Consider the following 25,402-nt stretch of genomic DNA (forward strand, 5'->3'; position numbering starts at 1 on the left):
TGTGAAGATCAGAGTGACCAGTGCATAGTCAATTCAACGAATGCAGAGATAGTCTTCTCACCTAAGGTCATGGGAAAATAGAGATGTAAGAGAGCTGATTGAGGTGGCGATGCACTAAGTTTTCCAGAGTATCCTTGGAGGCTCTCGTGCTCCTGCTTAAAGACTCTGTTGAATCTGAATCTGGTTTTTTCCCCAACACGGAGCCTTCTGATCATTCAGGGGCTCAGCGCAATGCCACAAGATTAAAACATGCCAGTTTCTCTCTTACGCTCTGCCAGCTATTCTTAAATGGGAGCATGAGTGCCTGCACGTGTGTGTATGCACAACCATGTATGTGTGAGTGCGTGCATGTATGTAACATGCTCGGAAGAAATAAAGATGGGATCAGATTTTGCCTGGCATAGCAACTAACCTCTCTGGGAGCCTCTAAGCATTTGGCCAAGTGGCCTTTTAATTGGTTTCCTTCTGTTCTATTTTTACTCTGTAGTCATTTTAATGTACAGGGAGCCAAGTCCTTCAAAGGAGACATTTTGTCATTAAAACATGTTATTTGGTTTAACCGCCGTGGGCCCAGCCTCAGCAACATGGAAGACTGGGAAGGAGCATTCCGAGCAGTCGCTGTCCCGTGACCTAACCACAGCAGTGACCCACCAGGCAGGGGTGCACATGTGCCAGGACCAGGCAGGCTGGACCAAGTGTCATCTGCCTTGTGGGCTCAGCGTCTCCACCTCGTCGTGCCAGCTCCTGCCCCTCCTTGGCCTGCCTCTGGTGGCCCTCGGGCCTGCTGTGGCATGCAGCACGAGACCCCTTCTCGCCCACGTCACCCTCGTGTGCTGATTAGACGCGAATCGGCAAATCTGCGGAGTGCGCGTTTAATATGACACAGATGTGGGACGTACTGCAAATCTTTCTGCTTTCTGAATTTGCAGCTTTTTGCATTTCATCAGTGTTGCTTATTATTTACAGAATGTAACTCGAGACAGCAGAACAGATTGTAATTTTTAAAAAAGGTTTGGGGGGTGATGGGGCCGCAGGGGATCTGGGAGAAAAAAAATCCAGTAGTGTGGAATGTTGTTTGCTGTCCAGACCAAACAAACCAGTTTGCCAAGGGCGGATGGACTGTGGCGATCAGTCCCATTCATGTTCACACTGGCAGCACTTAATTAGAAGGCAGCTTGACCTTCTTATCACCAGATAAACAATAGTCTTTTGTCACCGGGTTGAACGTCATGGTACCGGGCAGAAATGTGCCTCTTGTAGACTCACCGAAGGGTATCACCGAGCTGCCCCCTTGTGTTCTGCTTCCTTCCTGTCGAGACAGAAAGGACACCATTGAACCCAGCCCCATTCACACACATGGGTGTTCTCCTCACGCATTCCCGCTCTGGCTTCATATCCAAGCACTGTGGCGAGAGCCAGAACAAAGAGGACGCTCCTCTTCTGCCCAAAAAATCCAAGATCCTCTCGAGGGTATTGGAATGATGAGCCGGAGCCCGTGTGACACAAGTTCAAAGAGAAGGTGCCATCTCTGGTTAGTAGAGGGGCATATTTGAGTAGAGGTGCCCTTGGCCTCTTGAGAAAGCTTGGCCACAGGTTAAATTTGAGGACAAACACTAAAAAAGCACCAGCAGGTCAGAGGAGGGGAGTAGGTGATGGGTTGATTTTTTTTTTTTTTTTTAATGTTTCTAGGTCGAAAGAACCTAAAAGTTGGGACTGAGCTAATGAAAGTCACACTAGAAATCCTTTGAAGACATTCTTGGAATTTGAGCTAGTGCAGAGATCCCATCACCTTGGCCAGAAGATTCTGAGCTGCTTAAGTGCTGAGTGTCAGGCCTGGACTGGACTATCCATAGGGACCCAGACCCCTGGGCAGCGTCCAGAGCTCCAGGCCCCACTGCTCTTCCTTCCTGGAAAAGTGCAGGCGGAGCCCGTTGTCTTGAGGCCACCAGGCAGCTAGCCAGTTGCCCCTGGAGAACGTGACCTAGGTCAATAACTTTCTAGTGTCCCTCCGAGCTGGAATGATCAGCATTCTTATGCTCCAGGGGTTCCTGGGTCGTTACCAACTCCCACCCTGTCTCTGGCTTGTCTCGGAGGAGAAGTTCCACGACAGACTGCCTCCTCCACTCCCTTGGCTTCCGAAGCAGCAGCTGTGGCTCTCCAGCCACCAGTTGTAACACCGGCTTGTGGCCGCTGGTCTGTCTGTTTCTCACGTGTGCGTTGCCTACCCACTGTGTGCCGGGCACTGTTCCAGTGCCGGGGTGCACCAACATTGCGGAGAAGAGACGCAAAACTTGGGGTCTGTGTCTTCCATTGGACTCTTACCACACTTTGCAGGCCGTGGCTGGGTTCAGAACACCAGCCCCTCCCTGGGAAAGTTGGTGACTGGAAAGAGGGCGTGTCCCTGGCTCACTCTTTGACCCTCCTAGGGCCTCAGTTTCTCTCTCTTAACACCTAAAGTCTAACCTCGGGGCTTGAAACTGATCCTGTTTTTGTCCCTGTGAGTGTGACAACTGTGTATGAACTTTCATTCTCATTGTCAGCGTCCTTGTCCGTTTTTGAAGTGTCTCCTTTCCCGTCTCATCTGCCACCACACTCTGTCTGATAGTAAAAGGTGGCGTAAAACACAACCTGACTGGGTAGTCTAGAAAAGGCAAACAAACCCCAGAACAGACCCTATACAGGCTGTGCTTTGGTCCCAAGGGAGGCAAGTGGGGATGGGGGTGGGGGCTGCTAAGGACACATCCTAGCCCCTCTTCAGCCTGGTAGCTCCATTCTTGGGGCTTCAGTGGACTCCGATTCTCTTACAGGCTCCATGGAGAGAACATGCCCTACCACTGAAAACCTCTGTTATGATGAATTATATTAACGGCAGTATTCCGAAACTTGATTAATTCCAATTCTAAGAATTTGACGTTTTGGTATAATTTCTTGAGCCTCTACGTTGGTTAGCTGTAGCTCTTTTTTAAAAAGTTCTTTAAGCAAAGAAGGTATGGATGGGGTACACCAAGTGAGTAAACACTTAGGCACTGGTTCCTTTAGAAAATATCTACGTGTCCAAACACTTGATGTACTCCTAATGAGTCATTCTTACATGTTCAGTAAATCGGGTTTCCCATAGGGTTCTGTCAGGCTAAAATTTTAAATCTAAATTTTAAAACTTGCATTTTGGTATTTTAAATTGACTTGACACCCAATAATTTTGAGTAAGGGCAGGAGAGGGGGAGACAGTTTTCTTTGAGTATCTACTATGTGCCAGGCACTGTGCTGTGTGCACTTTTCATATATCGTCTCAACATTATCAACCAAGTAAGTATCCTCATTTACTGATAAGGGAACTGAGGCTGAGAGCCAGGTAATAACTTCTTCACAATTACTCAGCTAATGAGTGACTGGACTGGGATTTCAGTCTGTGTCGGTCTTTTTCCAACACCTCATGTTCCCTAGACCACCATGCCCTTAACTTTCATCTGTCTCTCAAAAGAGATCAGCTTTTGGGAGAAGAGAGAGAATATTAAGATTTTTTTTAAAGTATGTAATCATTTGCTAGAAACCAATCTAAAAGTAATCTGGTTTATTTAGTTGAGTCAGCTTGTTACCATTGGAATTTGTACTTAATAGCCACAAAATGAAATTTATCAGAAATTGTGTATTTGGGCCCATGTGAAATATCTTGGGATTGGCCTTAGAGGTGACAGTTTAGCAGGGAATTTGACCCTGGCTTGCGGGATTCCGGTAAGCATGACACACTCGGATTCAGGATGTACTTAGAACGCAAATGAAGCGTGCATGCATAAAATGCCTCATTTTTGTGATAATGTTGAAAGTTGCAAGCCACTTTATAAGTTGTCTACTATTTTTTTTAAAGAAAAAAAGCAGAGCTACCCCAGAAGGCACGCAAAAGTTAGGCATTTTGGAAATCCATCTGTCAGGCTGCAATCTCACTGTGACATTATCCACGTGGTTGGAATTCTTTATGAAGCCAGTCTTCTTTGCCCCTCCCCCAGCCTCCTGAACAGGTAGTCTACGCGGAGGCGGTTAGTTGACGAGGAAAAAAACCTCTGGAGTGGTTTTGTTCTCAGAGGCGAAATCCCAACAGGCATATGTGTTGGCATTAGTCCTACCAGCTGTCACAGTTGCAATGTCATGGAGTCCCCAAAATATGTGTTAGGTTGTAGGAAGCCATGACCCCTATAAACAAGTCAGGTGTGAATCCCATGATGAGAGAAGACCCAGCCCAGGAAGCATCGTCCCCACTGCAGGACGTCAAATTACCCAAATCTTAACAGCGATAGTAATTCAATTTCTAACGATTTCATGAATCACCATCTTTCCCATGTTTTCAATTGCACCGATACAATTGAATGGGATTTTATGTGTTGTTACACAGATGACTTCAGAACTCTAGGGAGAGGTAACTAGAATGTCGTTAACAAGAAAGCAAAAAGGAAAGAGGAAGATTTCAATTTGAAGCCGTTTCCCCAATAAGCAACTAAGTGAGAAAGGTTGGACATTGGATCCTCGCTCCGGTTGGGCTTCAGCCCCTGAGCCAGGTCAGGGCCCTCCTGTGCGCCCGTGGCCCGCTCCAGACCAGCGTTACCATCATAGGAAGCATCTTCCTGAGTGCCTCGGAGGTACCGGGTACTCTTACGAGCACAGTGCAGGTGCTGACGTAGTTATTCCTCACAACAACCCCACGGTGGTCACCCCTGTTTTACAGATGGGGAAACCAAGGCTCCAAGAGGTTACACAACTGGCCGTAGGTCGCAGTTTGTCAATAGTGGAACTGGGATTCCCCCTCAGGCAACCAGGCTCCAGGGCCTGTCCTCTCAGTGTTATTGTCCGTTTGTTTATCACCTCCATTAGGCTCCCGTAGGCTGCCTGGACACGGGATTTGTCGTGTCTTCTTCCCAAAGGCCTCAGCACTGGCCTGCGCGTATGATCACTCGGGAAAAGTTCATTAAACGTAGTGGGAGGTGGGGCAGAGGCAGACGCGAGCCCTTCTCAAGGCTCTGAGCAGGCTCTGTTTTCTGGCTGCCTTAGTTTGGACCCTCAGGTAGTAATTTCATTTAAGGGCCCAACCTCTACTGCCATCGGGTTTCTTTCCACCCAGCCTGTTTTTTTCATGTATTCAGATTCCAAATTGTAGCAGATATTTGGTGCAATTTTCTTGGTTCAAGGTTTAATTCAGTCAGACCTCAGTAGTTATTATTAAACTTAAGCATTGAATACTGTCTCTGGGTAGGTTCTAGAAAGTGGGTTTCTGTTTATCATGGAACTGTGCGGCAGAGTTTCTGATGTAGACAGAGCCAAACTTGAGAGGTTTCCATCCTCGAATAGAGTCTTCTCTGATTACAATGTTCCCTGCAAGGGGTAAAATCTGTGGAGAAGAAATGCTTTTCTCCTAAGTTTCTGAAAGGGGGTGCGATAGGGAGGAAAAGGCTGCAGGTCAGACATGAGATGTCACTCGTGGCGTGGCAGGCGTCTTGAACTTGGAGACGCTGCGGTGCAGTGACAAGCAGCTGGTACACTCAGCGCACAGCACTGTTTAGACAGACTGTTGGGCTCCCTTTCGGGCACTGACAAATGTTTGATCGAAGCTTTCAGTCACAAATCTTGGTATCTTGTAGCTGTGATCCACTCACAGCATTTGGAGAGATAGTCTGGGGTGCCCTTCTCTTCTCAGCCTGCTTGTGGGTGCCCAGCCGAGCACAGTATAGGTCAGAAAGGCATTTAATTCCAACAAAAGCCTTGGACACACTCATGAAGTAAATGCAGGCACAATCCATCACTTTGTTGGGGTCAGTCCACACTGCCCCTAAGGAAGGTGGCAGTCATCAGTTGGATAAACATTCTATTACGCTAGGAAGTCACACGTTTGACACACACACTTTCTCCTCGTTTACTGATTGTTTTTGAACCTCACTTGGTTGATAGACATTGGCCATGACAGATTTCTCAACCGACTAATAGCTTAAGCTGTACAGGGGTATGTGTATGTGTGTACAACATCTGTCTTCAACTAATGGAACTATGACATAGTTACTCATCATAGACGCGAAGAACAAGTAATGGCTGGCCAACTGTTGACCCTCAGGCTGAAAGGCAAGATCAGCCGAGTGGAACTGGTTAGATCTTCCTGTGTCACCTTGTTTGGATTTATTGTTGCTTGAAGAAAATGACATGGATTGTTTTCATTACCCTGATCTTCGGGTTGGGGCCTCCAGTATGTGTCAGATAGCAGTGGCCAGACGCAGACGTCTCCTGTATCGATCTCTCTCGCGGGGTGGATATCTGCAGTGTATCAGCCACTGTATCAGCAGCCCCTTCCCTGGGGGGAGCGTCATCCGTGCTGCACAGCCGACTCCCTGACGTTTTCATGGAGTTCAAAGCTCAAGTTGGTTTGGTGCTGACATTTTGGATTAGCTGGTTGACTGGAAGGCCTGCTTCTTTCTATATACTGTGAAATTTATAAACTGCAGCAGCTGAGGGCTTAAAATGGCCGACCAGCCCCCAGCTGGCAGCAATTAAATACACCGCAGACCTTTGGCTAAACAAAGGTTTGTGGAGGCAGAGTTGCTGCATGTGCACTAAACAGACTCATGTTGTAAACTACCTTTTATGTCGAGTGTTAGTAAGAGACGCTGTCAACTAATGAGAGGTGAGTGGGTGAAGTTTTGCCACCCCCTTGTTTAATGATGTATTATCCCCAGGCTGTAGCACCAGACCCTGCCCTAGAAGCAGCCAGTCTTGACAGTAAAGGTGATCGTGAGAAGAGGAGCAAGTCAACCAGGGGAGGCTGGAGGGTGGTCCCGGACTGCCCATCAGTGGTGGGCCTGAGTGGCTTCGACGTTGGCCTCTCTGCTCTGGGGCCCACGGGCAGGCGCCATATCTACTCGGCTTTTTTTTATTGAGCACCATTACCGTTCAGGTTGAAAGCACAAGGTGGGAATGAGAAGAAAAGATGCTATTTTTATACCCATTCAAGCAGCAAAAATTCAGAGTCTAGACCAGTGCTGTCTATATACAATTTACATTTACTTTAAATGTTAAAAATTCAGTTCCTTAGTCACACTGGCCACATTTCAAGTGCTCAGTAGCCACACGTGGCCAGTGGTTGTTACGTATTGGACAGGGCTGTCCTAGACGATACCAAGTGTTAGAAAGATGTAGGTTACTAGCTGCCCTAAGTGCATCGTTGGTGGGAGTGTAAGTTTGTTCAGCCACTTTAAAACAATTTGAGTTACCTTGTTGGGTGAATGTTCATGCCCTGTGATCCTGCAAATCCCTCTTAGACATATACCCGAAGAAACCCTTGCCCATGTTCACCAGGAGACAGGTCCAGAAATGTTCACTGCAGCCTCATTAGTAATAGCAAGGCACAGCAGTCACGCATGTGCAGACGGATGAACGATGGCGTAGCCAGACGGTGGCATAGTCACCGGTAGGCACAATGAATGACTTACAGCTGCATACGAGGGAATGGCTGAATCTTTGCAATCTGACTTCAAGGGGGAAGGAGTAAGTCCCAGAACATAAAAAGGCAGTGACATCTGCTTTCAAAAGCCCAACACAACTAAAAGCAGAGAGTATAACAGGACTATACCAGAGCATACTTTGAAATGCGATAAGACTACAAGAAGAAGAAAAGCAAAGAAATGATCGATACAGGATTCAGAATAACAGCTGAATTCGGTCGAGGAGGCATGGAATGGGGGGGAGGCGACAGCCTAGGACCATGCAGCTAGGATCACGTTAGTGTCAACGATGGAGGTTTTGTGCCCAGGATGGTGGTTTCACAGATACCTATTATTTCTTTTAAATAAGTAAAGAAAAGGCCAATGATGATAGTGGACCTCGAACTGAGAATAATGATGAGTCCGGTTTTAAAAAAAATAGAAGAGAGTCCTTTCCCTCCGGGTGTTGATGGGCTCCCAGGACTGTCCATGAAAGTGATGTAAGAACAGTCACTTAAAAGTGCATCCACTGCATTACTGAATCACAGAGTGTGAGCAAATTAGGATTTCTGTTACACGCAGCCCTACCGTTTTCAAAGGGTTATGTGAATTTGTCGTCGTGCCATCCTCAACAGGTGACGAAAGCAGCCCTGAAGTAGATCACTTTAAACTCTGCCGGATTATGATTGTGGAAAACACTCGCTTGTTGTTTTTTGTTTATAGTTCTCTGATCTGTTTGGGACTAAATCTGTTCACACGCAGTAACTTTCAGCACCCCTGTTTCGCCCTCCATCCTCCCACCTTGGACCTCAGAAGTTAAAACTTCAGTTGAGTTTCAGAGAAGAAAGAATAGTTTTTCAGATACCAATGGTGATAAGGTAATAGGAGATTGTGGGAAGAATTCCTTTAATCCAACTTTCTGCTTCTAGTTAAGAGTATCTTGGAATCGCCCCTTCTCGAAGTGGTCCCGATATTTATAAAACTAGAAGAGAAGACTACGTTTCCTCTCTGGCAAAGTCGAACTCTCCTTTCTTCTATGTCCTTGTGAAAAATGACCCTCGGATACCACAGTGAGCTCTTCCATCTGCAGTATCAGCACTATTTTCCAACCTGCCCTTGATATTTGCTTGATCACAAAGTGAGGACCTTGGGAATGGGAAGATAGTTTGCAGCCTGTTGGGAAGACAGATAAGAAAAGAAACTTAACAACTAGGCAGTGTGTACCCACCAGGGAGCTGCTCTGCTTTTGTATTCTCCGTGTTTGGGTAGGTTAGTAGTTTGCAAGTTAGAAGACAATGTATTGGGAGTGGGGGTGAGGTTGGGTCACTGAAATTTGGGGGAGGCCCTGAGGGAGGCCACTAAGTCAGGCCATGGAATGGACCAGAAAGCTATTTGATAATGAGATAACAGGGGGCACACTTACTTACATTCCCAACTATTGCATAGTTACAAGATGTGATTTCCAAGGGCTCAGATCCACAAACAAGCCGCCTTTCCTTGGCTTCTCTGGCTTCCTTGGGTCCCACCGGGGGAGTTCAGGACTCTTAGTAAGTTTTCTCCTCCTCGGTAGCATATTTCTCCACTGTGGGTACTCAGGAAAAGATGAATTCTTCCGTGGAGCACACGTGTCTCAGCAGAGCCATCGTTTCATGACTTGGCCTTCATGCTGCTTCCTTTGCTTTGCTCAGGGGACCGGACAGACACACCCCTGACCTTTCTGTCAGGAAGATGGGGTTCTCGCTCGTTCACATTTTGCCTTGGCCTTGTTGACTTTCAAAGCTCAGAATCTCTAGTCTTCAGACTCCACCAAAATTTACATATCACCTTTCCTTCTTCAGCTCAAGAGTCAAAATGGCCTTTATACCAGTGCTCCACCCACAAATGCATTCATTCATTTATTCAGCTCCTATCTACTGCTTTTCTACCATGTACTGGGTACTGTTCTAGTTCCCAGGATAACACTGCACAAAACAAAATCCCTCTTTTCGTGGCGGTTACTTTCCAGATGGGGAGCCAAGCGGTGAGCCGGTATTTTACCTAAGTGAGATGTGAGGCAATTGTGTTTGGAGCATGTGACTGACTTGATCTCTAACTTGTATTTTGAAATGGTCGTTCTCGTTGTTATGAGGAGAATGGACAAGCACGGCAACAGAAAGAATAAGTTATAGGGCTACTGTAATAATCCATTAGAAATCCAGAGACCATTTGTTAGTTATGATAGAGATGGAGGAACAGTTGGACTAGGGATATATGGAAATTGAGCCTACACCCCTCCCAGTGGGTTGGGGGAGATGTGGTGAGAAGACTCTGGACAAAGCCTGTACTGAAAGTGGTGAGCAGCAGGTCCTGTCACATCCCTCTTTGCAGGGGCCTTTGGGCTTCTGCGGCACTAGCCTGAGCCTCTCCCAGCAGCTTCACGGGGTACAAAAGAGTGGGACTGCCTTGGGGGAAAGGCACTTTATGAGCCTGTCCTAGGCAGTGTCTGGAATGACAGTAGATGTTTGACTAGTCAGCGAGAGAAGAACGGGGCTCTGCTCCCTGGAACAGCTCACCTCGCTCCTTGCCACCGGTTTCCTTCCTCGCAGTGGTTGGCTGGCATCCTTAAAACAGCAGCTCCCTGCACTGCCCTCCCTACATTCAATCAACAGTTGGGATCTAAATAGCCGACGGTAGACCCAAGTCTTACAGAAGGAATTAAGGCTATGCCTAGTGGGAGAATGTGAGTATATGATAATAAATGAAACCTTTTTTTAATCCATCCTTGGTGCAGATTGTTGAAACTTTTTTACAGTCTCTTTACGTCACCCTGGAAGACCACCAGCAGTGGTACTTAGGGCATCCTTGTTACTGAACATCTAAACAGTTACCACTGGATTTCTGCTTTTCTGGCATACAGCAGACATTACCCAGGTGCAGGCTTCAGACATCAGGCCTGATGAGCTGAGTGTTTCCTGGGTCCAGGGGCGCTTTGCAGGTGTCTCAGTGTTGCAGCTACCCAGTGCGCGTCCCGCGGCAAGTTCCTGTCCGTGTTACTCCCCGATTTGCCCCCCGGGGCACTCTTTGCCCTGGAGTCAGTCTCTCTGTCCTCTGCTGTCAGTACATGGTTCGGAAGTGCTGTCTCCATGTGGATGTCTATTCCTCAGTCATAGATAGATATGTCTAGAGAGGGGTGTTTTGCTTCAGTGGAATCCAGGAACAAATAATGAAAAGTACAACAAGTACAAGGTCGAGGACAGAACCAGCATACTCTTATCAGTCATCTGAAATATGCGCAGCCTTTCCAAGACAAATACGGGCTCCTGTTTCTAGGAAAACACCAAAAAGTACTTATCAATTAGCCTGTATATGGTTTGTGGAAAAAGACAACATCAGCCTACACTGAAAGCCATAGCGAAGCAGATTCCTTTGGGCAGCCGACAGCTGAGTGGCCTGAGTCAGAGCCACTGCAGAATCCAGGCTGTGGCCTGGGACCAGCCCAGGGAGCCCTGCTTCTCCTTCATGTGACCACTGCACCCCTCACCCTGCACCCAGGCAGCAAAGCTCGTCTTGGAAGAAACCCAGAAGCTGGGTGTGTGCTGACTAAATGCCCAAGGTCCCTCACTCTCCTCCCTGACCCTGCAAGTGTAGAAATGCATCTCCTAAAGATAGAAAAATGGGATGTCTAGTAATAAGGACAGTAACGGGAGCAACCAGCACTGGTAGGTAGGTAGCCCCCATTCTGTCTGTCAGCACAGGCTCGATGGGCTGGATCTTCACAGCAGCCCGATGGGCTGGATCTTCATTGACTGGATCTTCACAGCAGCCCTGTGGGGGTGGGGGCGGTCAGATCCCGTCTTACAGAGAAAACTGGAACCGAGGGCTACCAAAGTCAACCCATTTGTCCGTGATCACATAGCTAGGAAATGGTAAAAGCACGGTTCTAATTCTGAACTGGAGCCTTTCACCCCCATCTTAGTGGACATTCACACATATAACACTGCGGTTTGATTCTGGTCACTAAATTTAATTAGAGTGTGTCTGGTAGTGAGCTTTTATCTGTGACAAGGACGGGAAATCATTCTAAGGCAACATTTAACCTCTGCTTTTTGTCCATTTACCCGTCTAGGACTCAAGCGCAGAGGGTACGGAAACCGCGATGCTGCACGGGGCCCCAGGGGCTGCTGCCCCGCTATTCTGAGAGCCAGGCAGAAGGGCAGGAGCAGCTCTTCAAGCTCACGGACAACATACAGGACGAATTGTAAGTGGAGCCGTGGGGAACCAGCCCCGGGGCTCACCGACTTGTCTCTTCTGTCTCAGAGGCTGAGAAGGTTCTTCCGGACCCAAGTATCGTCCTGACTCTGAGACCTTGGAACTGGTCAGAGATTCCTTGGCCCAGATGTTTTACAGGTTTAGATAGAACTGCTTGGAAACCGCCTTCTACTCCAAGCAGTAGTTCTCAAACTGAGTTCCAAGCAGGACCTTAATGTTCTGTTTCTAGAAAAGGACAGTTTCATTCCAGTAACAGCTAAAAATTTCGGGGGGGGGGGGGGGGTTGCAGTTTTCTTAAGATTGTTTTGTTACTCTTTGAATGCAGAGCCTTACATCCCTGGGATCTTGTAGTATTTTCAATTAGTGACATTATCCCAAGTTGCTGTCGTGGAACTCAGTATGTCAGGATGTTCTGCGGGGACCCTTTCAGTGTAAAGTGCTCTGTAACGAACCACCGGCCCAGGGACAGCAGTTAGTTATGCCTGATGAGTAGCAAAAAGCTAGTTTAATTTCTTTGAATGCTTATGTATCTCCTTTAAGGTAAAGCAAGCTAGGACGGTTCTGAGGGCCGTGAGTGCTGTTTGGTTGGTGGAGGCATGTCTCAAGTAGAGGCTCTCAGGATAGCCTTCGCTGTCACTGGTAGAGACGGTGTTAAGCTGACCTCATGTCATATTTTTGTTGCAATGTTTGAATGGGGACAGCCACAGTCAAATCTAGAATTCATTTGTAGCTTGCTGGGTAGGATGGCACCTTCCTGGTTGTGTCTTGTGCACTCCAGATCTGCTGCAGTGTTATTGGAGGGTCTCTTAATGATGGAGGTGCACTGCACTGTGTCAGTCCGCTCAGGCGGCCTGGCTCGCAGATGGCCACCTTCTCACTGTGTCCTCACGTGGCAGAAAGAGAGTAAACTCTCTGGTGTCTCTCATAAGGACACTCATCTTACAGGATCAGGGCCCCACCCTCGTGACCTCACTGATCCTTAATTACTTTCTTGCTCCACAAACAGTCACACGGGGGTGAGGGCTTCAACATGGGAATTCAGAGGGGGAGGGGGCACACGATTCAGGCCATACACAGCATGTGTCCTTAGTATGTTCTGTTCTCTTAGTCCAGCCTCAGCTCTGGTCGTCATTCTGGTGTCCAGAATCCCCATGCAGTTGCACTCCAGGGAGGACTGTATATTCCTGCTTCCTTGAGGGCGGGATTTCGTACCATGACTGCTCTTTATACCACTTTGCTGGTGGAACTTGAGGCCTTTGGATCAGAAGCTCAGAGAGTCATTCTCAGGTCCAGCAGGGCACATTGAAAACTCTGCTAGAATGGCAGCCCCCTGAGGGCCTGGGCTTTTGTCTGTTCCATTCATGGAAGAGTCCTCACACCTAGAACAGTGCCTGGCACGTCACAGGCACCCAGTGAATATTTGTGGCATGAATGATAGCCGGATAGCTGCAGTTCAACATTTTATTAATTCATGTTCACTATTCCATCTTTGGGGGGGTCAAAGGTTGAGATTATAAAATTACTGTATGTTGTGCTTTTAATTTCCATCTCTGGTCCTTGCGAAATTCATTTTCAGTAGAATGACTTGTGCCAAAAACACAATGGAGAAAGTGTATATAATAGCACAGGAAAGCGTGTTGCACAGCTGACGTAGGATTGTTCCCAGTGACATGCACACACTGGAAAATAGCCACGGAAAGCTGAAAACGGGAATCAAAATGATGTCAGCAAAATAGATTTCATGAAACCCTTGAAATTCATACAAACCAGGAAAAGATACTGGCATGAATGAATTTTGACTCTAAAGATGAAAACCATGTGTCTCCACCCGTTTGTGAGTTAAATCTTGCCAGTGCGTGTGGAAGGAGGCACGTGACCGTGGCCTTCCTCAGTGTGTGAGGAAGACGCCGTCAGGGAATCCGCAAATGTTTCTCTGATGTATCCTCGGTTGTCAGGCTGGGTCCTCACGGTGACGTGAACATTAGAGTCATCACTTTGCAAGAAAGGAGTTTTCAGGAAAAGCACACAAGTGCCAAATTATACCTCTGACTTTTATCCTAGAATTGTAATTAAAAACATGTTTACAGCCCTAATTGTTTGCATATTTTCCTTCAGAGTTAACCCCTTAAAAGGTTCTTTAATACCTTGCTCTACTGTTCTAACTAAATGTTTCCACATTTTTTTCCAGTTAGACTCACTGTTTCACTTCTGGAAAATATTGTGTAATTACTTCCTGATGTCGTGAAAACCCCACAAAGTCCCCAGTGCCATGGTTACTTCAACTTTGTTCTCCCAGATCAAGTTTCATTTAATTTTTTCATTTTATTTAATTAATTAGTATTAAAAAGATAGTTACTGACATACGATTTAAGGTCTGGCCAGCTGAAAAGGCTTTAGTCTCAAATCAATCAGATATTTCTCTGGTATGTTGCAGAATTACCATTGCTTCCCGTTTTTCTCAATTCTGGTTTTGAAATAGGATCCTAGTGTAAGCTGATGTTAAAGTAAAATTTGTCCTATCATTAAATTAATTTTTCTTTATAACCAGTGTCTGTCTGTAGGCAGGAACCTCATTTGCATTTTTTTAAAAAAGTACCTGTTTTACTTCAAGTCCTTCATCACCAAGTTACATACTGGCATTAGAAGCATTAGGTGGCTCTCACCTTCTCAATGAAAATGCCGTGAGCAGCCCCACGAGCTGAGGAGCTGCGTCAGCATGCTGTGTTCTGGAGTCTGACGATTGGCTTGTATTGTCAAAGTGAAGTCTCAGAAAATAACATTTATGAGAGTTTTTTAATACCGAAAAATAGGAAAAAAGAAAAAAAGTAGCCTATAAACCCGCCAGCCAGATAAGTCCTTTCTCTTTTTGATGAAATAAACTTCATGCATGTGGTTAGCAAATTCGAAGAATACAGAAACAAAATCAAGAGTAAAATTCTTTCTTGTCCCCTTTGTGTCTATGGTATTTTGTATCCTGTTTATCCTTCCTGAGAAGCTGCAGAGAGAGAGAGAGAGAGAGAGAGAGAGAGAGAGAGAGAGAGAGAGAGAGAGAGAAGAAATCAGAAATATTTTTAGAGCACAGGTTGTAATGATCTAATAGCATATAATTATAAAGATAAACGTTGTATTAACATATACAGTCTCACCGCCAAAACAAAAGACAGGTACTTTTGAGGAATGGGATAGAATTCATTAGCTTCCTTTTATAAACCAGGAAATAATCTGTCGATAACCATTGACAGTTAGGGAATTGGACATTCTTGATATGCCACTGAATTAAAACTTTCATTTGGTGGATTATTCAGCTATTCTGACCAAGGTTAATGGCTTGCTAAATCTTTAGTAAGTTAAATCAAGCGTTCTGAGAGAATTCTTTAACTTTACTAAGGGTAAAATGTACCCAACATACAAAGTTGCATGTACTCTGGCAATTCCATTGGACCTCACAATGTAATTTCATTGTCATTTTCTGAGACTATACTTAACACATAAATTTATTAAATCCTACTATGTGCAGGACAAATAAGAAATGTGCTCTTGCCTTGACAAGTTCACCGTCTAGCAGAGGAAACAGTATTACCCACTATCTGTAACACATGATTGCTTTTAAAATAGAAGTGTGAGCCATGTGTTATGGGGCCGCAAGGGGAAGTGATTAATTTATGCCTGGAAAGCTGGGGAAGGCTGTGGACAATTGACCTGGCCCTGCGGGAATAGGAGAAATGTGCCAAGGAAAGGAGAGAGAAAGTCATGTATGCAGTGAAGAGTGGACAAAGGGAGGCCGAAGAGTTCATGGCATTTCTGGAGAACTCGAGTTAGCCAGATGGGGGGATAGCACATGTATGGGAGGGAAGGAACAGAGGCCGGGAGACTGGAAAGGTGGGTTACAAGGCCAAATTTGAAGAGCCTCGACGACCACGCCAAGTTTACTGCTCTACACAGTGGTGAGATTTTAAAGAGGATCCCGCTCAAAGTTACATTTTGAAAATGTGACCTTGACAGCCACAGAAACATGGATTGGAGTTGGAGTGCCTAGAGGCAGGAAACCAGGTAGGAGGCCCTGGGAGTAACGCAGGTAAATGGTGGTGAAGCCTAAATGCAGGCAGTGACAGGGAAGAGGAGTAGAGGGGGACCAAGGCGAGAATTATTTAGGAGGTGGCATCGTGGAGTCACAGACTGACTGAATTCATAATCTGAGTGCGGAGAGGGGTTGAGAAAGACACTGGGCTTCTTGGCGGTTTGGCTGGATGGAGATGCCGCCAACTGCAATAGGCAATGCTGAAGAAGGAGAGAACTGGAGAAGAAAGGGCAGCGCAGCTCAGGACATGCTGAGTGTGAGGGGGGTCCTGATAGACTGGGGGGGTGGGGCACATGGCCGGGGAGGGGCCTCCTCTAGGAGCGCACCTGGAGTATGACGACCCAGGACTCTTCTGATTTTGAAATGACTCCAAAATGAGTACGCTGTAGATGTATCAATAGATTTAATAAAAGAGTGGGAGAAAAAGAAATCAAGCCACGAGGGTGGTTGAAACAATGACTTGGCAGATTTCTCTCTCCCTGAGGGCAGTTGGTACTGAACCTGCTTTCCACGAGGCCTCTTAGAAGGACACTCATTTCTCCACCCGCTAAAGCGAGGATTTGTAGACTTGCAAGGGGACGCTCCCCAGTGTCTGGAGAACTTGGCATCTGTTCTCAGCAGAGGACACAATAACAAAGCCTTCTCTTCTGTGTCGGGTTCATAGATCAGCTCTAATCGTCACCTTGGCCCCGCACAGTAGGTGACGATTCTTGTTTTATGGATGGCAGCAGGGAGGCTCTGAGCAAAGCCATCTGGCTAGTGACAGGCAGAGCCACCTGGCACCTAGGGCTAGCTGCTTCCAGTGGCACGCTGGCTGTGGGACTTGGAGGAGACATCATCACGGGCCACAGAGTGAGTGGTCTGAGGCTGTCATCAGTGATGCGGTGGGTGTTGCTGTGACCACGCTGTGGTGGCCGTGGTCTGGGGTATCATTAATGACAGCGGACCCCGCCAGATGCGCCCACGACTCGTGACTGTCCCTCCGAGAATGATGTAAGCCATGTGTGCCAGGCTTCTTCTCTCCAAGAAACTTCCTCAGGTTGATCCCAAGGACAGAGTGTCCTCTTCTCCTTAAAGGAGAGTTAAAGCAAAACTTTTGACTGAGGTCTGAGAATCCTGGTTTTTTTTATAGGATCCAAGATAGTATCTACACAACCTAAGATGTGTGGACAGGGTCCTTGGTGACTTCTAGTTCTCATATTTGAAGGACAAAGCTTGTCCAAAGCTTTGTGTTTTTCTCGCCGTCTGAGTGACTAGCAAGTCAGAGAACAGAAGGACGCACTCAGGATCTCCCGAAATCCGTGGCTTCCTTCTTCCCCTGTGTCAGCCGTGGGGTTTTCCAGTAGGCCCTCCTTCGTGGGCCAACAGCAGCCCTGCGTGGAGTGTGGTTACACGCGGTACAAAGAGTAGAAAGGCCACTGCCTGGACTCAACTCGCGTGCAGCAACAATGGCCACTGCTGCTCTATCGGCGGGACCCTGAGCCTCTTCAGTGAAGCAAACGGAAGCCTGTGGGGAGCAGGCCTCCTGCAGGTGGACAGCCGGGAAGGGAGGGTAGTGCTGCGGCTTCGAAGGAGAAGGGGACAGAGGAAGGGGCGGCCTGGCAGGGGACACTGTCACAAGCGCTGCTGTGGCCGGGCTTCTCTTGCACCCTGAGTTTCAGCTCCTCTCTCACAGTGACGAGTGTGGGATCCGTCTCCGTGACAGGAGGAAACCCCTCGTCTGGAGCTAATTATTCATTATGGTTTGCAGATTTTGAAAAAAAAAAAAAATAGACAAATACACACACAGCCTTGGTCTTTGGTTGTTGGGTGTTGAGGAAGCATCAGGAGGAAAATGGAGGCACAGCTGTTTGCAAGGTCAGTCTCAGTTCTTGCTCAGACCATGGCGGGGACCCTGATGCTCCAGCTGCCTGCTGTAGCCTCACTGTCTCCCTTCCGCCTCCTCTTGGTTATACCATTGGCTCTGATCTGCTTTTGATTTGAAAAGACTTTAGAACATTTCATGTAAAAGTCAAAAAGGTGTTATTATCTGTAGCAGCTTGGGGTATGAATGGGGCCCCGGACTCTCAGAATAGAGAGGCCTGTGCCTATTCACTGCTCCTGTCCCCTCGCAGCTCTGTATCGCCAGGAGTTAGACTTCTCTACCAACTTTGTGACAGAAGCTGTCAAATGGTGTCTCCTCTCTCAGATGAACAAACTGAGCCCTGTCTTCAAGAAAGCCGGCCTGGCCGGAGTGGCCCAGCCTGGCGGGGTTTCTCTGCCTGCTGGGACGGTCCCTTCTGTACTGTGGAGAGAAACGCCACACAGGAGAGCCTCCCAGCTCAGAGCCACCCTTCCGCCCCAAGTGGCTCTGGCCTGACAGGACTTGCGCCATCTGTGGCATCTTGAAAAGGAGTCTATTTTAAAGCCTATAAAAGTGTTCCAGTGTGGAAAGTACACTAATAATGTGAGCCACTCCAGCCTGGTGTCAGAGCAGCTGCCCGGATGGACAGGCCTTGGCCCTTTTAGAGGCTGTGCGTAAATGTCAGCTACAGGGGCTCCCAGGTGGGGTGAGAGTGGGGGAAGGGTGAGGGCATGGAAGGGCCCCATCCTGTGCTGGACCCGAGCAAAGAAAATCATCTCAGCTGGACTTTGAATGCGCGTTCCTGCTCTCACCCCGACTGCAGCGGCCGACTTTGGGGGGGTCTGTTGAGAGCCCAGTACAGCCTCCACAGCCACCTCCCGGCCCACCGATTCCCAGAAGCCATAGGCCGTTTTTCAGTCTTTACCTGGTTTCTCGGCAACTTCTAGCTGGCCCTGTAGCACTTCTGCCTATCAGGAAGCTTTTTTCAACCTCTCCTTCTTTCTGTCTCCGTCTCCTTTCCTTCCCCTGGACCAGCTAATTTAGATCTTCTTCGATTCAATCAAGTGGTGAAACTGCCCCCTTGGTGCTGTCAGGGTTCCGGGATGTGGAAAATTCCGTGCCAAGTGGCCTCCCCACCAAAAGCTGCTGGGTGGTTCTAATTTGGGCCTCAAGACTTCACAAGTCCACTTCCTTGGCATTGCCAACCAGTTAGAATAGAACAATAAACCCCAATTTTTGTCACGCGAGGCCGTAATTAAAATGGCGACTGGAACCCGGCGGGGCTTACTGAGCGAGCACTCGGGGGGCTCGCTCGGTGGTGCTGCTCAGCGAGACGTGGGGGTAGGATAGGGGCCCCACTCTTACATCAGTTAGTCAGAGAGCCGTCCTACCTATCCAGGAGACAAAGAGGACAAGTTAAGTGTTTGGCAGTGCTTCTGAAGGTAAGCGGTTAAGTGTTCAAGAGTGGGGGTGGGGTTGGCATGTTTCGTGGGAAAACTTTGAGAAGCTTCATGGAGAAGTTGGAACTCGTGACTCCTTGGGGTGGGGAGTGGAGAGAGTTTGAGAGACAAGGTGGTTTTTGAATGGGGGCTTGGGGGTGCTCACTAAGCTCAGAGGTGAGCAAATGCCTGGCACATGCTTGGGACTGAAAGCAAACCCGCAGGCAAGCCCTCTGTCCCAGCAGAGTGTTTTGCAACTGCTGACACCACAACAAAGCCGCCCTGGGACCCTGTCCTCCAGCCGCTCCAAGGGGAGCCTGGGCTCTGGGCAACTGCAGTTTGCAAATTCCTCTCAGGACATCAAGTCCCAGGGGGCTGCGGCTTGACAGCCAGCCTGTGGTCCGTCCTTAGTATTCTTGCCATCGTCTGTTCTCCTGTGCTGCCCCCCAACGTCACCACCCCATTGTGGAAAGCTGTCACAAGATGCAGTGGAGGCAGCCAGGCCCTGGAGAGCTGTCACAGTGGCTTCCAAGGGTCACTGCTCTCCATTCAGTAGCTGAGCTGAGAGGTTTGATGTGCATACATTTCTGCTTTAAGTCTGGGAGCTCCACGGAGAAAGAGGAATGAGACTTTTTTTTTTTTTTAAATGGTCCTAAAGCCCCTAAAACTAATGCCTGAAAGTTACGAAAATCAAGATTACAGCGTTACTAACAAAACACCTTCTAACCTTTGGAATTTTCTGAAAATGGCGTGGTAGCCTCCAGGTTCCCTGTCACTGGAGGTGTTGAGCCGAGACTGAGTGACCTCTTATTAGAGTGGTGATAGAAAGGAAGTGTGTGTGAGAAAATGCTAGAGCCTCACGGTGCCATCCTCTCCTGTTTGGTCACCTATTTAATTCCACTTCTTCCCCTTCCGTCGCCAACCCCGGGGCCTGCCTTCCAGCCGCTACTGTTTACTTCCCCTGTGTTCAAGGCAAACTTCCTCAGCTGCTACTTCCGTCAGCATTTAAAAGCATCGTTTTTTCTTCTCTTTCGTCCAACAAAGCATTGGTACAGTTTTCTCTAAGCCTTAAACTATGTAAAAACTCTCACTGAAAACATCCCACATGGTACAGGTTCAGGATATAAACTGTTTCTCTTGATACTGTTGTTTGTCATCAGGTTGCAATGACATTTGTCTCGCTCCCTGTGTAAGGGGGCCAGTGCTTCATTAGCCCCACGAGGCCAGCGTCATTTTTGTTCCTAATTTATAAACGAGGAAACGGAGGCTCAGAGCGATTGAGCCACCTGCCCAAGGTGCAGTGAGCGAGGGAGCCTGGATTCAAGGTCAGGCCTTTGGGGACCAGGGCCCACCCGGGGCCCACACCCCGTGTGTGCGGGCTTGGCGACAGGAGAGCCTAGCCATTGTGTTGAGGTGCAGCTCTGCATGCCTTTCTTACCTCCCCTCTTCCTTCGCAGCTTTATAGCCGTGGAGAACATCGATAGCTACTGTGTGCTCATCTCCTCCAAGGCCGTTTACTTCCTGAAAAGTGGAGACTACGTAGATCGTGAGGCCATTTTCCTAGAAGTCAAGTACGACGATCTCTACCACTGCCTGGTCTCCAAAGACCACGGGAAGGTGTATGTGCAGGTGACCAAAAAAGCGGTGAACACGAGTAGCGGAGTGTCCATCCCGGGCCCTTCCCACCAGAAGCCGATGGTGAGTGCACGCAGGCCGGCCTTCCCTGCCTCCGAACGCCTCTGCACTGCTTGCGCTTTCCACCCAGAACTCACTGAAGTCTTAGGCGGGGCTGTGAGCCCGGGGGTGCTGCCGCCTCGCCCTCAGTGTGTGGGAGCTGGGGAGACGCTGCTGTCCCAGCTCTGCCACTGCTGAGCCTGTGCGACTTACTCAGCTCTTGTGCCTTGGGTTCCCCTCCATGTAGGGCAGGGAGTCGTGCCATCACCTCTAGTTAGTTGTGAGGACCGACTGACACGATATATGGGGTTTTTTACTCCTAAAATGGGACTCTTCAGTGCATTGAACCTAAGAAGGCGTAAGAGCAGGCACTGGCTTCTCTGTTGACTGTCCTGTGTAGCGGTTGGAAAGCGTGTGTGTGTGATGAAGCAATTTATCTAGCATGGGCTTCCATCCAGGGGAAGTGCTCAATAAATATTTGTAAGTAAAATTTATACTTTGCCTCTAAAAGTACAAGACACTGTTATGGCGGGACTTTTAAATAATATCATTATCTTGACAACCAGCATTCAGTAAGGGTTCACTGTATGCCCAGCTGGATACTAAATATTTCTTAAGGGTCATTTGATGTTGGACTGTCATTGTCCCCACTTGGCTGATACGGAGGCTTGGTAATGGTAAGTGACTTGGTTATATGGCCGACACCGAAGGAGGTGCGGTTCAGACCCAGGTGCTGTGCGACTCCAGACCTGGCTTTCTAGACCCCTTTGCTCTGTGGTCTCCACTCAGGAGCACGGTGGGGAAACTCACTGTCTCCACCGTGTTCTGACTTGGTGTCTTTTCATGAAACCCAGGGTCAGTCCTGCTTAGTTTTTGCCTAGCACGCTAGGATTTTCAAGCCTGCAGGTGAGCATGATGTGTCATTCAAAATGGTCCTGCTTTTCTCTGAGTCTCTGCAGATCAGAAATAGCAACCGACCTTATCGGGCCTCTTCCCCTTGACCTTCTCCCTGCTCAGGAACGCACTTGAGTTTCTTATGGCTTGTGCAGGCTGCCGTTGGGTCATTGGCTTAAGCTAGGGCTGGAAGATGAGTAGAATTAACACCTAGAAGTGTGAGTTATTTCTACGAGTTCCTTGTCATGGTGGGGAGCTTTGCCCAGCTGCATTTTTGCCCCTTTCAAGGCAAGTGAACAACCCAGGCGTTGTTGATAAGAAAGGCTTCGGGGCAGTCTTGTGCTGGTTCTCCTTCCCGCTTTGACCGCCAGACTTTAGATTTGAATCCCAAAGGTACAGTCCTTCATTCGTGCTCGGAGCCTGACCTCAGCAGGTCCTGGTCACCTCGGAGCTGAAACTGGTCCTTGGGGAAATGTCAGGAGATGATGGGTTGGCTGCATAGTCAGCCTCCTGGGGAATGTGTTAAAGATACAGACTCCAGGAATTGCCCCCAGACCTTGAATCAGCGTTAACTAGGAGTAGGGCCCTGAGAGTCCACTTCTTAAAAGTAGACCCGGACAGTTCTCTCTGCAGCCAGGCTGAGAGCAGCTGCCTGGGTGAATTTAATGTCCTGTGATTCTGCTTCCCCACCTCCAGGGCAGGTTCCTCATTCTTTTCTGCTCCTCAGGTCCATGTGAAATCGGAGGTCCTCGCTACCAAGTTGTCACAAGAAATAAACTATGCAAAGAGCCTGTACTATGAACAGCAACTTATGTTAAGACTCAGTGAAAACCAGGAGCAGTTGGAGCTGGACTCCTGAAGCATCCCAGCGGCTGGAGGGAGGCGCTCCCAGACCCAAACCCCACGCCAATCAGGAGCAGAGGCCCACAGACTGGGCTCAAATTAGAGGCAAAACCGGAATACGGTTCGGGGGACGATATCAAGGAATGAGGGAAAGTAAATGGTGAGAAGGGAGGATACAAACGGAAAGCAACTGTAGTAATTTCTGGAGCGGGGGTTACTTTAGATTATGGGGAAGTAATTTTAAAAGGTATTGGTTGAATAACGTAAGAAGAAAAAGTGTACTGAGATGAATCTAATTTTTAGATTGCTCTGTATTTTGTTAACATGTGTATATGTACAACTGTGTGTTTGTAAATATAGAGGCACGTCTCCGAACAGGCCCTATAATGTGTGTAAAGGCTTGTTAACTGTAAAGTAATATAAACGTATATTGGATCTTCTATTGCACTAATTCCCAATGTCCGATTCAGGGTACTCTCTGTAAAAAGGCACTGTTGGAAGTTGAAGAATGTTATGTGTTCGTTTTGGAATCTAGAGTAGTCACAGCAGAGCGGACTGAGACTGAAGGTGCCTTTGAAACCTGCACTTCCCCAGGTGGAGCTGTGAGCCAAAATATTCAGAACCAGAGCTGGCCCTTCGACAGAGATGGACGAGAGTGGCTCGGGGAGCCATCTTTTATTTATTTCTCACCCCTGTTTCAAAGATAGCCCTTAGATGAACACAAATTATTATTTTTTATCTGCCTATCAATTCGGCTTTCTCTTGATAAGTCTCGCCAAACTTTGAGATAAAACTGTGTTCTGTTGCTGCATACACGTGTGTGCGTGCACACACACACACACACAAACACACACACACCAGCATTGTAATTTTCTCTTGGGTTATCGTTGGAGAGGGTCAATTTGAAACATTGATAGGCTCTGTTGATTTAAAAGGGGAAGACATCCCATAGAACTCTTTGTTTTAACAAATCAAAAATCCATAAATTTATCAAAAATCCACAGTAAGAATGTTCTTCATCCAGGACAGCAACAGAGAAGAAGGACCGGGGACTCTTTTGAATAAAGAAAACCATAGGCAGGCACCCAACTCCATAGCCCTGGGGACACAGCGATGGTAACACTAGGACAAGAAGGGAGAGGGAGGGAGAGAGTCTGAGAAAAGGGAATGAAATTTGAGTATTAAAAAGCTGTTTTTGTAAGTTCTCATGGTACCAAGATTTGGCCAAAATATCTCTTGTCCTTGGTTTTAAGTAACAACCAGGAGCAAGGCTGGTATGAGTGCCCCCTCCTTGGATCTTGTTGTTGGTGTTTCCCTTTTCTATAAAGAAGAGACAAGTTGGGGGAGTGTGAGGGACCTCACTCTACAATGAATGACTAGCCTTCTGATTTTTAAATTTTTATTTACATAAAGCGAATCCGTTTCTCCAACCTTGTCACATGTAGCCGAGAGCTAAGACGACTCAATGGATCAGTGGATCTGTAGAAGGCTTGGGTGTTTGTAACTTGTGACCCAAACCCTTCCAAGACACAAATGAAGCTGATCTTTCTGTCTCTTCCCCCCTCTTTTTCTCTCCTCCTCCTTCTCCCTCTCCGTGTGTGTGTGTGTGTGTGTGTGTGTGTGTGTGTGTGTTCATTCAGAGACGCAGGAAGGGCGCTTTAGCATAAGTGTTTTAAGTGCTTTAGCTAAACAGTGTTTTCAAGGATCACCTTGTACCTTGTACCTCGTTTATATGGTCTTCACTGGACTCTAAGTTCATGGACTGCAGAACGGAAACTTGGCTTTTGAAGGGTTGGGGTGGGTTTTGGGTCGGTTGGCTGGATGGCTGGCTGGCTGGCTTTCGCTGGGCAGCAGTCAGGATTGTGTCAGCCTCACACACAGGATCCGCAGTCCACGGCCGGAGTGTTACTTCCTGCACGTCTAGTGGCCTTCCTCACCAGCCTCCGTCCCTGCACCCCACAAGTTTGGCTTGTGGTTTTGTCATCAGTAACCCACTGCCTGAGATGGTGATCTCTTCAAGATGAGACTCTCAGAAAGGTTGATTGTTTGCGTCAGTGAGCCTTCTGTCACTCTCTGGAATGAATCTGTACCGGATTGAGGAGCTTAGTATTACTAAAGAAAAGAAGTCTGCCTTCTGCCCCCAGCAGCAGCTGGGTATTCTGGGCTCTGACTGCAGAAAGCTGGTTGCGGGACGGTGCTTCCCAGAGGACTCCAGAGAGGTGTTCGGAGGCCCTTCCCCCACTCCTTTCTAATTTTAATCAGCTCTTGAAATAGTTGCCCATCTCCTGATTGCACAACTCCTCTCTGACATTTGCGCCTTAGAATGTTCAAATGGGATCCAAAGACCACATGAGCTGGGGGTGTGGGGGTGGGGATGGACGCCCACTGAGAGCTTCTCAAGCTCTCCCCTGCCCTGACAGCCCTCGTGCCAGGCGTGGCGATAAGGTTTCAGGGGCTCTGGACATAGTTTCCTGGTTGGCCAGGAAAAACTCCAACGCTGCAGAGGAAGCAGGCCCTGGCCCTGGCTCCGTGAATGCCCCGTTGACTAAGGAGAAATTGGATAAGGAGAAAGCAGAAGCCGTCCTAGAGCCCTGCGCCAGCACAGCTGGCCAGCCATGTCGCTGCCTAACCAGAGCTGCTTTTCTCTGCCCGCTGGAAAGGCCAGCCAGAGGTCAGCGCGTCCCCACACCCCGGGCGGGCCTGGCCGCCACTCACTGCAAAACACAACGGCAGCCTGTTACCAGCCCGAGTGTCTCGCTGCTGGGTGGGCACTCACCTCCGTGCAGAAGGCCCCAGGGCCACTTTGTGTTTAAGCATCATCTGTGCCTCCAGATGCCATCGTAGCTGCTTGATAAAACTCTGAAAACAAAGTATCTGGTTCACCATGTAAACACTATTACGATCACCAATGTGTTAAGACTCTCTAACC

At 48.0% G+C, this 25,402-nt stretch overlaps 1 protein-coding gene across 5 annotated transcripts in view; it reads left to right on the forward strand.

Moving 5' to 3' along the window:
* VPS13D (vacuolar protein sorting 13 homolog D) overlaps positions 1–24,552 on the forward strand; it is a 233,615-nt gene extending 209,063 nt beyond the window's left edge. For 3 of the 5 annotated variants that reach the window (XM_033114935.1, XM_033114937.1, XM_033114936.1), the window contains 3 exons: positions 11,560–11,691; positions 20,520–20,760; positions 22,358–22,526. In XM_033114935.1, coding sequence (XP_032970826.1) covers positions 11,560–11,691; positions 20,520–20,760; positions 22,358–22,489 — 505 coding nt within the window. In that variant the 3' untranslated portion in view covers positions 22,490–22,526. Of the gene's footprint in view, positions 1–11,559; positions 11,692–20,519; positions 20,761–22,357 lie in introns of those variants that run through there. The other 2 variants (XM_033114934.1, XR_004423896.1) reach the window with 2 other exon arrangements.
* Positions 24,553–25,402: the final 850 nt, after the last annotated feature.

Source organism: Rhinolophus ferrumequinum, chromosome 9, assembly GCF_004115265.2.
Source record: "Rhinolophus ferrumequinum isolate MPI-CBG mRhiFer1 chromosome 9, mRhiFer1_v1.p, whole genome shotgun sequence".
Taxonomy (NCBI): Eukaryota; Metazoa; Chordata; class Mammalia; order Chiroptera; family Rhinolophidae; genus Rhinolophus; species Rhinolophus ferrumequinum.